Below are 15510 nucleotides of genomic sequence, written 5' to 3'. Positions count from 1 at the left end.
GAGTAGAGGGAATCGTGGTCAAGTTCGACCTGGATGGAGGATGGGGCTTTATCTGGGAGCCCCAACTTGGCACGGACCTCTTCGTGAACCGGCGGGACGTGGAGTACCATTTATAGCAGGGATATCCGGTGTGGGATCAATACCCTGGTGACAAGGTCACCTATACCAGGCACAGAGGAGAGCGGGGCTGGTACGCTCTCCATGTTCACAGGGTGGTGGAGGAGGACAGTGTACCCTTGCCATCTGAAGAAGATGACTCGGCTGGGCCATCTAGTGGTGGGTCAATGTTCCCCCGGAGGGGGCCCCACTACTGACTACTTCCATAGGAAGAGAAAGAAACTGTAAATAGTTACCCGGAAGGGTACATCCTTGTTGGAGTGAATTGGAAAAGTTTGTGTGTTTACCTAGTTACCCGGTAAGGGTATAAAAACTGTCAGGCTGAGGACAGAGAGCAGCCAAAAACTTTTAACTGTAAATAGTTTGCACTTCTTAAAGTGCTTCTTATTGGTTTTATATAGAAAGACCATTGAACAAAAACCCGTTTGGCGTGGCCAAAGACGTGGTCCAACAGCTGGATCACCTATGCCCTGCAGCCACGCCCAGGGCCTACGTTGAGGGTTTTCGGACGGGTCCCTCAAATTGCACCTTCTTCAGTGAGATGGACACCCAGTTATGGATCTCACTGTATTGAGCTGAAAATTGTTTTACATGAAAAATGTTTTATTGATGTGAAGAAAATTTTATTGGAAAAAGTTTTATAATACTTTGATAAAGAAATCTGTAACGTTTAAAGAAAATGTGCCTCCCATAAAGAGAAGAAAAAGTTATGATTGTTCTTCTAAGTGAATGCATTCTAAAAAATTTTGTATGTCTAAAATACCCTGTTTTACTCTGTTCCAGCCTGCGGATGTGCTGTGTTTTACTAGGGGGGTATGTGGCGCCCCTGTGGGTTCAGGTGCTACAGAGGTACTGCATCTCACCCAGAGATGTGGTATCCCATTCTCAGGTAAGGAGGGAGTACTGCCCGGGACCCACTCACCTGCATCCAACACTACACCATTCCAGACCAGCAGGCGGGGCAAGATGCACTGGCTTATGCTGAACCCTGTCCCTGGTTGGAAATGGGGGGGAACCGAGTGAGGGGGAACCATGTAGTGGGTGTGGGTGGAAGAAGATCAGGGGAGCACTTGAGTAGGAGTATATAAACAGGGAACCATCTTGTAGGAGATCAGACAGTCTGAGGAGAAGTAGTGGGAGCAGGAGCTCTGTAGGAGCTCTGCTCAGAGGAGAGGGCCTAGATTGAGAGGCCCAGGAGGACAGGCTGGAAGAGGACGGGAGCAGAGGGAAGGCTCCAGAAGTGAGGGGATCCCAGGGGCTCGGCGAGTGCGGAAGCCACCCGTGCGCCCAAATCTACAGGAACTTGGAGGGATCAGGCCGCAAAGGGGACCGGCCCTTAACTAGTGGAGAACTACAAGGCTCAGCTAGAAACCGGAGGCTACTGTACTTTCAGGGCGCAGCTGCTCACAACCGCAACTAAATCGCTAAAAAGGTAGTCGCATAGGATTCAGGGGACTGCACGTTGCCCGCCAAAATCCAAGGTTACCAGCTTGGGACACTGGTTGCGAGGCGCAGGGCAGGAGGGTGAGAGCCAGCGCAGGAAGACGACCGAGGAAGGCACACAGAATGGGGTCCCGTTATGTACTCCTGAAACACCTGGGAGTTTGCTGAACCCCTGCCTTGGTAAACACAGGACGGCGTGGGAGGTTACCCTGGTACCTGGAACCTGGAGTCTGACAACTATGAGTAAATCTGAAGACTGCACCCCACTGTGTCCTAGAATTATTATCTGCGCCATCACCTGCACCACATCGCACAGCAACATCTACCTCATTAAATCATCCCTGCATTGCCCTGGAGCTTAGCTCTGCCTGTGGAGAGCTGAACCAACTCTTCTGCGTCACCATCAGCTCCAGAGGATCTGCACCGCAGCGGCAACCCTATATAGCCGTATACCACAGGTGGCATCACAAACAATATATATAAAACTTTATTCCCCTTTCACAAATCCCCTTTAATTGACCGCCCTGGGTCACGGACCGGGTCACCGCCACTGTGACATCCCCAGCATCGCCCAGCCCGGCTACCGAGTACCCCACCGCCCAGGGGGCACGTCACTCGCACTGCCCCCTTTAAGAGCAGGGGAGCGAGCTTGCACTAGGCACGCCGCCTGCACAGAATGCGGCGTGCACACAGGAAGCAAGAATACACCGGAGACCACACCAAGGGCTGCACCGAGGGCTGGGGCGGTGAGTAAGCCAGCGTCCCTGCATGGAGGGAGAAGGGGACGCCATGCAGGGGCGTCGGCAATGGCACTACAAATATGAATGTATAACAATAACCAGATGGGTGATGGTGAGCAACAGAGATGCCAGAATGTGCTTACTGAGTAGGTTTCATATGGTTTAGTTGTTTGTAATGATGGGAGAGAGGGATTTATATAAAAATGGCTATTTCCAGTACCACAGAAGAACCTTTTCCCTGTGTTATATACTGATAGGATTTCATACAGTTTAGAGAATCCAACAGAAGAGATGAAGAGGTGGCACTCAGTGATCTGGTAAAAATCCTTCTTTATTGCAGAAGATTAAAACATGGATGCAGGGGAGCTGGTATTGCAGTGGACGACAGCCATATCACGTAGGCCCAACGCTTCAATGGGCACTTCTTTTGCCCTTTGAAAAAGATGCATGTCATGTGACTGAGCATGCTGGTGGTGGTCTGGCTGGTAGTTTTGCTGCCCCTGCTGATGCTGGCATGTCAGATGTTGCAAATGGCCTTTTTGGGGTTAACTGGACAGCCTTTAAAAAAGAGCGAAACTCGGGAAGACCTAACAGTTGGACTGGCAACTTCTCTCGTGTTGGTGTTTCGGGGAACAGTTGCCCGCCTTGTGTCTGTGGCCACCCCACTCCTTGTTCCTGCCTGTTGTGGTGTTACGCCTCCCTCCCCCTCTGTGCTGCAGTCCTCACTATGCACATCCCCCTGCCAGGTTTGGTCAGTGATTTCATCGTCCACCACCCTGGGCCTCGTCCTGACTTGCTGGCAATTGTGTCTCATCATCATCATCCACCTCTTGCGACCGTAATTGCACTTTCCCACCGTCGCCTTCGTGTGACCGTGGCTGCTCAAATATTTGTGCATCGCTACATGCTATCTTCTCTTGATCCGCTTTAAACGGGCCAGGCGATGAGGCCCGAATCTATAAATGGAAAAGTGAACAGCCATTCGGAGAGTCCAAGTGTGGGATCACTTGTCTCCGGGCACTCGGCATGGTGGGAGGAAGGAGGATCAGGGTGAGGAATATGTGGTCCAGACTCACGGCTACTAAGACTGGACCTTGTGGAAGAAAGGGTTTTGATGGCGGCAAACTGACTGGAAGCATCAACTGCTATCCAACTGTAGGAGTTATGTACTCACTCAGCCGCTTTTGAGGTAGTCACAGGACATTGTCTCTTTAAAATGTCCAAGGCAGGTTTATTATGCTGCATAAACCGCACTTTCAGAAGAACAAAAGAAAGCCTTGTCCGGCACAGTATAACAAAACAGAAAATAAATATGGCGGTGATTCTGACAAGTGATTCTGACAATTGATCACTTGTCAGAGTCACTTGTCAGAATCACTTGTCAGAATCAGTTCTCAGACAGGGTATTTAGCCTCAAACTGACATCATTCTGATGTTTGATTTTGATATTTGATCATGTCCTAAAATGGACACTGTTTCCCCGTAAAAAAAACCTCCTGTCTCTTTGGCTCCATTAGAGCGCCTACCTTACCTCAGACTACTTCGTATGCAATGTTGGTCTGACATCATCAGCTGACTGATCACGCTGCTGATGTCTCCCTGACCCACAAGTGCTGGCGGTCAGAGCTAATATTGTATTTGCTTTTGAAAATGCGAGTACAGTTGAATTAAGGGAGCCTGTGGTTTACACCATCTCTAACTCAGCTGTTAGTTTCACAACCAACACGGAAAACAAGCGAATCCCACTCTGAGTGGGCAGCAAAATACCCACCTGGGAGACGGTGAGAAACGGTGTTCTCCTACCGGCTGATTTGGGGGCACAGGATTCACCTGTCCCCCCTAGATATACCACTGCTTGCAATAATGGGATTTAGCTGACATACAGATATTACTATTTCTCATACCTCAGAAGGTCCTTTTCTCTGTGTTATAGTGAGCAGGTTTCATATAGTTAGGGTTCTTTTGAGTAATTGAATGATTTATATGGAAATTACTAATTTCAGTACCCCAGAATGATGTTATATACAGAGGGGATTTTATATGGTTTAGGTTCTTTCTAGTAATAGGATTTTATTTAGATAGAAATTACTTTCTCGCACCCCAGAAAGACATTTTCCCTGTGGATTGTTTTGAAAGGTTTCAATCCTTTGCAGGATTGGAATTTAGCCAAATTCAATAGAGATTACTATTTCCCGCGCCTCAGAAGGATATTTTTTCCTGTATTATAAAATAAGAAGGTCCCATACAGTTTAGGTCCTTCTGAGCAATGGGATTTAGCTGAGAAATAGAAATAAATTTCCCAGAAAAACCCTTTCCCTATGGTTTGGACTCAAAAGGTTTAGGTCCTTTTGAGTAATAGGATTTAGCCAATTTATGTAAAAATTATTTTCTATACACCAGAAGGACCTAAAAGTCTCATATGGTTTAGGTCTTTTTTAATAATGAGATTTAACCAGATTATATTGAAATGACTGTTAACCATACTCCAGATGAACCCTTACTTTCTGGTTTGTCCCGAAAAGGTTTAGGTATTTTGGAGTAATGGGATTTAAACAACTTATATTAAAATGACTATTTCCCATACTCCATAAGGGCCTTTTACATGTGTTATATATCACACATCACAATTTGCATGCACAGACACCAGGCTATTTCTGATTTTAGTGATCTTCCACCTTGGCACTGAAATATGTCCTATACATTTATCATGTGTATTCATTCTCCCTGGTGCCCTCCATTTGCTATCTCATCTGCTGAAACTGCTACAGTCTCATATGCATCATATTTGCATGAGGAAAGTCTTTTCTCCACCATAGCACAGGGAAGGCAAGGGTGATGAAGTTCAGACTCACAACTGTGCTTCCCTTGTCAATGCAGAGGCCATCTTCTATGCAGCAGGACGGAATGCTGGTATCAGTGGAGGAGGCAAACACAGGGCATCAGGTAGGCTAACCATGTATTATTATTATTATTTATTTATATAGCTCCATTGATTCCATGGTGCTGTACATAAGAAAGGGTTACATAATAAATACAGATATCACTTACAGTAAATGAACTAACAATGATAGACTGGTACAGAGGGAAGAGGACCCGGCCCTTGCGGGCTTACATTCTACAGGAACGGGGAAGGAGACAGTAGGTTGTGGGAGTTGCAGTAGCTCCGGTGTTGTTGAGGTGGCAGCAAGCAAGGTCATGGCAGGCTGTAAGCTTGTTTGAAGAGATGGATTTTCAGGTTCCGTCTGAAGGATCCAGGTGTGGTGGATAATTGGACGTGTTGAGGCACAGAATTCCATAAGATGGGGGATATTCGGGAGAAATCTTGGAGGGATTGGGTGAGGAACGAATACGTGTGGAGGAGAGAAGGAGTTCTTGGAAGGACCGGAGATTACGTAAGGGAATGTATCGGGAGATTAGTTCAGAGATGTACGTAGGAGAGAGGTTATGGATGGCTTTGTAGGTCAGTGTTAGTAATTTGACCTGGATACGCTGGGCAATTGGAAGGCAGTGAAGGGATTTGCAAAGGGAGGTAGCATAGGAGTAGCGAGGCAAGAGATAAACCAGTCCGCGCAGCAGAGTTAAGGATGGACTGGAGGGGTGCGAGAGTGTTAGCAGGTAGGCCACAGAAGAGGATGTTGCAGTAGTCGAGGAGTGAGATGATGAGGGTATGCACAAGCAGTTTAGTAGATTGAGGGTTGAGGAAAGGACGGATTCTGGAAATATTTTTGAGCTGGAGGTGACAGGAGGTGGCAAGGGCTTGGATGTGGGGTTTGAAGGACAGGGCAGAGTCAAGGGTTACTCTGAGGCTATGGATTGCCAGTACAGGGGAAAGTGTGATGTTATTTATTGTAATAGAAAGATCAGGTGGGGAAGATATGCGAGATGGGGGAAAGAAAATGAGTTCAGTTTTGTCCACATTGAGTTTGAGGAAGCGGGAGGAGAAGAAGGAGGATATGGCTGCTAGACATGCTATGTATGCTAGACATGTATAACAAATGTATAGTCCCTATTCAGTGTCAGGGTGATGAATCGCTTTAAGACACTTAAGACCCGATTCATTAAAGTGATGAATTCTCACTTAAATCACTGAAAAAGTTACAACATTTTTGCATAATACAGAGTTGCCTAAAACAATTTGCAACATTTGGTGGTTTCAAACCAGTTTTGTCCAGCTCCTCCAAAATGGGCAGTGCTTGGACAAGATAGAGTGGAATGATGCTACAACATGACACCACATGATGCCACAGCTCTTCCAATTCATGATGAGCAGCAACATACCTTTAAGCCAAAAATCTTACTCCAGTCTCAGACCGAGTAGGTTTACCTTTCTGTATGTGACACTGTTTCCTTCTTTTTCATCATTATGCTGGTAGTAAAGATTAACTAATGTTCAATATTTGGTGTGATGGTACAAACTATTCAAATATGAATTAAATTACTTAAATATGAATTAAATTACTTCATAATTAATTTAATTCAAATATGAATTTATTAGTCCCCTCTGAGGACTTGAACCTGTGATCGCTTATATGCTATACAGACTGAAACAAGATTCATGTAACACATAACGTACATCCAGGTCGAGGGCATATCAAGTGATGTCAAAAACCCTCCCAGCGGTAGCAAATAGCAACAATGGAGCGGTAGTGTTGTTCAGCGTGGGGACCTGCTAGGAGCATAGCAGGAAAACTTGGCAGAACTGTGTATAGCTGAACCCACGCCTGGGAAGGCTCTGCACTCGTCAGGCTCTGAGCGGCCCGGCACGGCCATTGCCCACGGCAACCATTGTGTATGGACTTCTGTTAACCCGGCTGCGAACCGGAGGACTTTTTGTTAACCCGTGAGTTGCTGAAATAAAAGCTGTTTATGTTGGACTTGCTTGGGTTACTGCTTCAGTTACTGCACGGTGTGAACACCGCCGCCTTACAACTTGGTGAAGAATGCTGGCATTGTGACTGAGGCATACCCCACCTGCAGCTGAATGACTACAATCCGGCCTGCCACCTTTCAGCCCCACCCCATGGACAAAATGGAGGCGCTGTTAAAGCAGCTGGTACTTACCCAGCAGCAGCAGCTGCAGTCTCAGCGGCAGCAGCAGTTACTGTACCAGCAGCAGCAAAAAAACAAATGAACTGTTGCCGCAACAGATTGCTGCCCTGCGGAAAACAGCCACAACACCAATTCCGGAACGTCGAGAGGCCCGGGACAAGGTTCACTCAGCGTTGAGGAAGATGGGACCGGAGGATGACGTGGAAGCCTTCCTGACCGTCTACGAACGCACAGCAGAGCGGGAAAACCTACCTTCCGGCCAGTGGGCGGAAGTGGTGGCTCCGTTTTTGGTCGGCGATGCCCAGAAGGCCTATTTCGACCTCTGTTAACCTGTGAGTTGCTGAAATAAAAGCTGTTTATGTTGGACTTGCTTGGATCACTGCCTCAGTTACTACACGGTGTGAACACCGCCGCCTTACAGTATGTGTATATATATATACATATATATATATATATATATATATATATATATATACAGTACAGACCAAAAGTTTGGACACACCTTCTCATTTAAAGATTTTTCTGTATTTTCATGATTATGAAAATTGTACATTCACACTGAAAGCATGAAAACTATGAATTAACACATGTGGAATTATATACTTAACAAAAAAGTGTGAAACAACTGAAAATATTTCTTATATTCTAGGTTCTTCAAAGTAGCCACCTTTTGCTTTGATGACTGCTTTGCACACTCTTGGCATTCTCTTGATGAGCTTCAAGAGGTTGTCACCGGAAATGGTTTTCACTTCACAGGTGTGCCCTGTCAGGTTTAATAAGTGGGATTTCTTGCCTTATAAATGGGGTTGGGACCATCAGTTGTGTTGTGCAGAAGTCTGGTGGATGCACAGCTGATAGTCCTACTGAATAGACTGTTAGAATTTGTATTATGGCAAGAAAAAAGCAGCTAAGTAAAGAAAAACGAGTGGCCATCATTACTTTAAGAAATGAAGCTCAGTCAGTCTGAAAAATTGGGAAAACTTGAAAGTGTCCCCAAGTGCAGTTGCAAAAACCATCAAGCGCTACAAAGAAACTGGCTCACATGAGGACCGCTCCAGGAAAGGAAGACCAAGAGTCACCTCTGCTTCTGAGGATAAGTTTATCCGAGTCACCAGCCTCAGAAATCGCAGGTTAACAGCAGCTCAGATTAGAGACCAGGTCAATACCACACAGAGTTCTAGCAGCAAACACATCTCTTAAACAACTGTTAAGAGGAGACTTTGTGCAGCAGGCCTTCATGGTAAAATAGCTGCTAGGAAACCACTGCTAAGGACAGGCAACAAGCAGAAGAGACTTGTTTGGGCTAAAGAACACAAGGAATGGACATTAGACCAGTGAAAATCTGTGCTTTGGTCTGATGAGTCCAAATTTGAGATCTTTGGTTCCAGCCACCGTGTCTTTGTGCGACACAGAAAAGGTGAACGGATGGACTCTACTTGCCTGATTCCCACCGTGAAGCATGGAGGAGGAGGTGTGATGATGTGGGGGTGCTTTGCTGGTGACACTGTTGGGGATTTATTCAAAATTGAAGGCATACTAAACCAGCATGGCTACCACAGCATCTTGCAGTGGCATGCTATTCCATCCGGTTTGCGTTTAGTTGGACCATCATTTATTTTTCAACAGGACAATGACCCCAAACACACCTCCAGGCTGTGTAATGGCTATTTGACCAAGAAGGAGAGTAATGGGGTGGTATGCCAGATGACTTGGCCTCCATAGTCACCAGACCTGAACCCAATCGAGATGGTTTGGGGTGAGCTGGACCGCAGAGTGAAGATAAAAGGGCCAACAAGTGCTAAGCATCTCTGGGAACTCCTTCAAGTTTGTTGGAAGACCATTTCCGATGACTACCTCTTGAAGCTCATCAAGAGAATGCCAAGAGTGTGCAAAGCAGTCATCAAAGCTAAAGGTGGCTACTTTGAAGAACCTAGAATATAAGACATATTTTCAGTTTCACACTTTTTTGTTAAGTATATAATTCCACATGTGTTAATTCATAGTTTTGATGCCTTCAGTGTGAATGTACAATTTTCATAGTCATGAAAATACAGAAAAATCTTTAAATGAGAAGGTGTGTCCAAACTTTTGGTCTGTACTGTATATATATTGTAAGGCAGCGCTAGTCATCATGCTGGGGAACACTCGCTCCATCGGGTCAATTAAAGCACACCAGCCACGTTTTCCAGTATTTCACAATCCAGCAGTTTATTATACTTCACTACTGCTTATCACCGAGTCCAACTCAGTGGCTCGCCGACATACACATATAATGTCCAGGAGCCTTTCAAGTGGCAGACAGGCCCACTTGACTCCAGTTACAGCCTCCAGCAAAGTCACTTATAGCAACGTCCATATAATGTAGTGTTTTACCTTTGCCGGGTTTTAGCTGCTTCAGTCCGTTTTGTTCTGCCACCACTGTGGCTTTATGGCTTCACAGATGGGGGTCTCCAGCCCTCGTTCCTTCAAACGGTACTGGTATGTTGTCTCACCTAACATCCAGCCTCTGCCTTCCAGGACTCTTGCCTTCCAAGCCTCTGGCCCTCCAAGGCTACTGGTATCGCTTACACCTAAGGATCCACCCTCTGCCTTTCAGGCTTCGCCAGGCTTCACTAGGCCTCACTAGGCCTCACTAAGCCTCTCCAGGCTAACGGTGTCCCACTCACGGGAACAGGCCTCACGCCTTGCACCCTGTCTCAAAACTACCAGGGTTTATATATCTTCCAGTGCACACACAGGACCTGTGCTGATGTCACAGTCATGTGATCAGACCTTCTGTGTGCACAGGACCTGTGCGATGTCACAGTCATGTGACCAGTCACCTGGGGGAGGTACATGGTCGGCCAAAACACACCCTGGACCATTACAGTAATGCCGCAAGCCGCTGCATTAAAATATATATATATATATATATTATATATATATATATATATATATATATATGTATGTACTCACAGACTCGTGCCAGCTTCTGTTTGGCACGTGCGTTCCAGTCCCCTCACTAACAGTGTTGTACCTGTCATGGCTGTCATTGTCTAGTGCGCTTGTCGGGTAAACTATAACCCTGTGACATCAATGGGACATGCGCATCACACAGTACAGACGGCCATCCACAGAACAACGTAGCAGCGAGTCTAGCACACACGCTCACCTCGACAGCCATTTTGGTGAAGAATGTGGCATTACATTGGGGCTCTATCCAGATCATATGTGGTTATGTAGAAAAACGGGGATATTATATCCCAATAGAGAGATGGGTTAGGGGTGGTATCATAATAAAATAAATTAAATGGTGAGATTGACATAGGATAAATATATGCATAACTTATTGTGAATGATATAAAGTGTACATGTGCATTAAAAGTGACAGTGCATGTGTTCCTATGCAAAATAGGACAATATCATAGTATATCAGAAATGGCTAAATTACCATGAAGAAAAGGTGTGCCAAGCACTATATAGATAATATAAAGTTACAATGTGCACAGAGAAATAATACACAAATATGAAAACAAAAAAATGAAAGAAAAAAAAAAAAATAGCAGTGTGTATCATAATGCTAATTATTCAAGCAAATTTTACATTCAAAATGTCAAATGGCGCTCCTTCTCTTCCGAGCTCTGTTGTGCACCCAAACAGTGGTTTTCCCCCAAATATGGGTTGTCGACGTGCTCGGGAGAAATTTTGTAGTCCGTTTTTTCCTGTTACCCTTGAGAAAATAAAAAAAATTGGGTCTAAAGTAACATTTTTGTGATAAAAAGTTAAATGTTCATTATTTTCTTCCACATTCCAAAAATTCCTGTGAAGCACCTGAAGGGTTAATAAAGTTCTTGAATGTGGTTTTGAGCACCTTGAGGGGTGCAGTTTTTAGAATGGTGTCACTTTTGGGTATTTTCTGTCATAAAGGCCCCTCAAAGTCACTTCAAATGTGATGTCGTCCCTAGAAAAATGGTTTTGTAAATTTTGTTGGAACAATGAGAAATCGCTGGTCAACTTTTAACCCTTATAGCTCCCTAACAAAAAAAAAATTGTCTCAAAAATTGTGCTGATGTAAAGTAGACATGTGGGAAATGTTATTTATTAACTATTTTGTGTGACATATCTCTCTGATTTAAGGACATGAAAATTCAAAGTTTGAAAATTGCAAAATTTTCAAAATCTTCTCAAATTTCCAATTTTTTTCACAAAGCAACGCAAGTGATATCAAAATTTTTTTACGACTATCATAAAGTACAATATGTCACGCAAAAAAACAATCTAAGAATCAGTGGGGTTCATTGAAGCATTCCAGAGTAATTACCTCATAAAGTGACAGTGGTCAGAATTTAAAAAAATGGCCTGGTCATGAAGGTGAAAACTGTCTCTGTCGCAAAAGGGTTAATGAAAGTAATAAGATCCCCGATGAACCGTATAAAAAGTAACAGTAACAATGCCAAAAGTGCAGCTTCAAAAGTAACAATATCTCCTCCTGGGTCCCCTCTTCAAGTATTAATACCCCCTGAGTGCCCCCCTAAAGTAAGAATGCTTCTTACTGCCCCATTAAAGTAACAAAGTAAAAGTGCCTTCCTAAGTAACACTTTTCATTAATAATGCCCCAAGTAATTATGTCACTTAGTTTCCCCATACCTTTTTTAGTATTTTATGCGTTTTTAAAAAATTTTGTGTTTTGTTTTGTATTTCAGGATTTGTCAGTTGAAACGACACCATTGCAACTGTCCACAAATGATCCACAACAACATGCTGATTGTCAGATCATGGAGATGATCGAAGAGTCACGATATGAAAAAAGAAGAATACAGTTTAATATATGTCAGGTTTAAGAAACACACTGTAATTCATAAAAACTGGCATTGTTGCCAATATCAACCAGAGCTCGGGTTTCATAGAGCTCTGGTAAAAGAGAGAAGGACTCAGACTGATTGCTATGTACAACAAGTATTGATGTTGGATAGTTTTTACAAACAAGGCCCAAGTTTCTTTGTCTATCAGTTTGAAATATACTATGCTTTTACTATTTATATTATTCTTTATATTAACAATACCTTACTTTAGCTGTTCAAAAATATGTGGACCACCAAATTTACAATGTTTACCCATTACATTAATGAAATTACAACTGAAATAATAATAAAATTGTGACAAAATATTTTATCAAGAAAAAGGCTCTTTTCACATTATGTTTGCCTACTACTTTAAGCATATGTGCCAACTATTATCCAGTATCATAATGTTTGTAAGGCCACGTTCACACTTTCAGTATTTGGTCAGGATTTTACATCATGAACTGCTGACACACTCCAGCCACATGAGGTTTGGCATTGTCCTGCATTAGAAGGAACCCAAGGCCAACCTCACCAGCATATGGTCTCACAAGGGGTCTGAGGATCTCATCTCGGTACCTAATGGCAGTCAGGCTACCTCTGGCGAGCACATGGAAGGCTGTGCGGCCCTCCAAAGAAATGCCACCCCACACCATTACTGACCCGCTGCCAAACTGGTCATGCTGAAGGATGTTGCAGGCAGCAGATCGCTCTCCACGTCGTCTCCAGACTCTGTCACGTCTGTCACATGTGCTCAGTGTGAACCTGCTTTCATCTGTGAAGAGCACAGGGCGCCAGTGGCGACTTTGCCAATCCTGGTGTTCTGTGGCAAATGCCAAGCGTCCTGCACGGTGTTGGACTGTGAGCAAAACCCCCATCTGTGGACCTCAGGCCCTCATACCACTCTCATGGAGTCGGTTTCTAACCGTTTGTGCAGACACATGCACATTTGTGGCCTGATGGAGGTCATTTTGCAGGGCTCTGGCAGTGCTCCTCCTGTTCCTCCTTGCACAAAGGAGGAGGTAGCGGTCCGGCTGCAGGGTTGTTGCCCTCCTACGGCCCCCTCAACATCTCCTGGTGTACTGGCCTGTCTCCTGGTACCGCCTCCAGCCTCTGGACACTACGCTGACAGACACAGCAAACCTTCTTCCTACAGCTCGCATTGATGTGCCATCCTGGATGAGCTGCACTACCTGAGCAACTTCTGTGGGTTTTAGAGTCCGTCTCATGCTACCATGAGTGTGAAAGCACAACCAACATTCAAAAGTGACCAAAACATAAGCCAGAAAGCATTGGTACTGAGAAGTGGTCTGTGGTCCCCACCTGCAGAACCACTCCTTTATTGAGGTGGCTTGATAATTGCCAATAATTTCCATCTATTGTCTATTCCATTTGCACAACAGCATGTGAAATTGATTGTCAATCAGTGTTGCTTCCTAAGTGGACAGTTTGATTTCACAGAAGTTTGATTTACTTGGAGTTATATTCTGTAGTTTAAGTGTTCCCTTTATTTTTTTGAGCAGTGTATATATATTTATATATATGTATATATACATACATACAGGTGCTTCTCACAAAATTAGAATATCATCAAAAAGTTAATTTATTTCAGTTCGTCAATGCAAAAAGTGAAACTCATATATAGAGTCATTACAAGCAGAGTGATCTGTTTGTAATGACAGTGACAGTCCTCAGTGGTCCAAGGTCCACAATCATGGGGAAGACTGCTGACTTGACAGATGTCGAGAAGGCAGTGATTGACACACTCCACAAGGAGGGTAAGCCACAAAAGGTCATTGCTAAAGAATAGTGTTGAACGAGCACTAAAATGCTCGGGTGCTCGAAGCTCGGGCCGAGCTCACCGTGATGCTCGGGTGCTCGACCCGAGCAGCGAGCCCAATGTTAGTCTATGGGAGACCCAAGCATTTTTGCGGCGGAACCCCCGGCAGTCTGTAGAAAGCCTAAAAAGTGCTCAAAACGATAGCGACAGTGCTCAAATGACATGGGGACAGCATGGGGATCACCACAGGAAGTATTTCTGACCCCCAGGTCACTGCTGTCAACAACGTGGTCAGAGGTATTAAGCCACTTTTACGGGCTCACAATAAAACGTTCAAAAACGAAACTGAAACTGCTTTCCTGTGAAATATGTTAAGGAACATCCTTTCCAGGGTAAAGACTTGTGTATAAGGTAAAATAAATAACCAAAAACAAATACTCCTCCACACCTTGGGTTATGTTCACAAGTAGCATTTTTTATGCGTTTTTGCACTTTTGTATTGCTTTCAACCGTGACAAATGCATTCACCGGGAAATGTCATTTTAGCTTTTTACAACCTTACCTGGCTATGTGCTGCGTGACACATGCATACAGTGCTGAAAAGACATGGGAACAGCGTGGGGAAGACCCCTGGAAGCATCTCTGACACCCAGGTCACTGCCTAAAAGTGTGCCCATCAGAAGTAATCCTTGCCGCATCAGAAGATGCAGACTTGCAACTATCCCCGTGCAAGTCCTTGTCCCAGGGCAGTGTTCAATTGTACCTCCCCCATTTCAAGTGCAAGCAAGCAAGAGCAAGTATGCAGCCTGCCACCCACGCACCCCCAGGGTGCAATACCATACTGTTTGTTTGCTTGCACTTGAAATTGGGCCTTTTAGTCATGTGGAGGCGGAATCTGGCCACCACGTCATGGCTGCGTCGGTGGCCTGGTATCCATACTCGGTCCCAAGCCGGGTGCCCACACAAGGTCCCCAGCCACCTGGGGGAGGCCGGGTGTCCATAAACGGTCCCCAGCTGCCCCTATTTGTCCCGGTGCACCGTATACACAAGCGCGCATACCAAAACATTACCTGTGCCCTCCCCAGTGCATTTAGTGGGAAGGACAGCCTAACCACAAACACGTGGACAAGTGAATGTGGCCAGGGATGGTCCATCTCACTGACTCCTTCACACTGGGTTACTATTGTGGAAGCCGGGACACAGTTGGACACTGGGATGCAACACGTCCTCCAGACATAGAGGATTGCGGGTCCTGGGTCAATCAGGCTTCAACACAAAGTTCAGAAGGTAGACAGCAGCAGTGGTCAGCCTCCTACACAACGAGTAAATTATTCATGATCATGAGGCCATCCATCTCCTTAGCTTTCTGTTCCTTGGAATGCAAGTGCATGTATGTAGTAGCGGCTAGGCCTGAGGTGGTCAGCGTTTTGGCGCATATCCTACCTCCTCCGAGAATTGCTGGATGTTTTCCTGCTACTATCCCAGTTCTATGACTCCCATTAAAACAAAGCTTCAGGTGATGAATGATGGATGAGGTGGTGGCAAAGGAGAAATAGCAGGA

At 44.9% G+C, this 15510-nt stretch overlaps 1 protein-coding gene across 1 annotated transcript in view; it reads left to right on the top strand.

The window, feature by feature from the left end:
* The window catches only part of LOC141166626 (excitatory amino acid transporter 5-like), a 926734-nt gene extending 914355 nt beyond the window's left edge, over window positions 1–12379 (top strand). The window contains exons 13-15 of the mRNA XM_073653531.1: window positions 6473–6489; window positions 9674–9684; window positions 12032–12379. Of these exons, the coding sequence (XP_073509632.1) occupies window positions 6473–6489; window positions 9674–9684; window positions 12032–12169 (166 nt within the window). The 3' untranslated portion in view covers window positions 12170–12379. The remainder of the gene's footprint in view (window positions 1–6472; window positions 6490–9673; window positions 9685–12031) is intronic.
* The last annotated feature ends 3131 nt before the right edge of the window (window positions 12380–15510 follow it).

Source organism: Phyllobates terribilis, unplaced genomic scaffold, assembly GCF_046119375.1.
Source record: "Phyllobates terribilis strain yellow unplaced genomic scaffold, ASM4611937v1 Scaffold_1__5_contigs__length_1240528914, whole genome shotgun sequence".
Classification (NCBI taxonomy): Eukaryota; Metazoa; Chordata; class Amphibia; order Anura; family Dendrobatidae; genus Phyllobates; species Phyllobates terribilis.
Note: the sequence above shows the minus strand (reverse complement) of the source record. Positions and strands in the feature narration are given on the sequence as shown.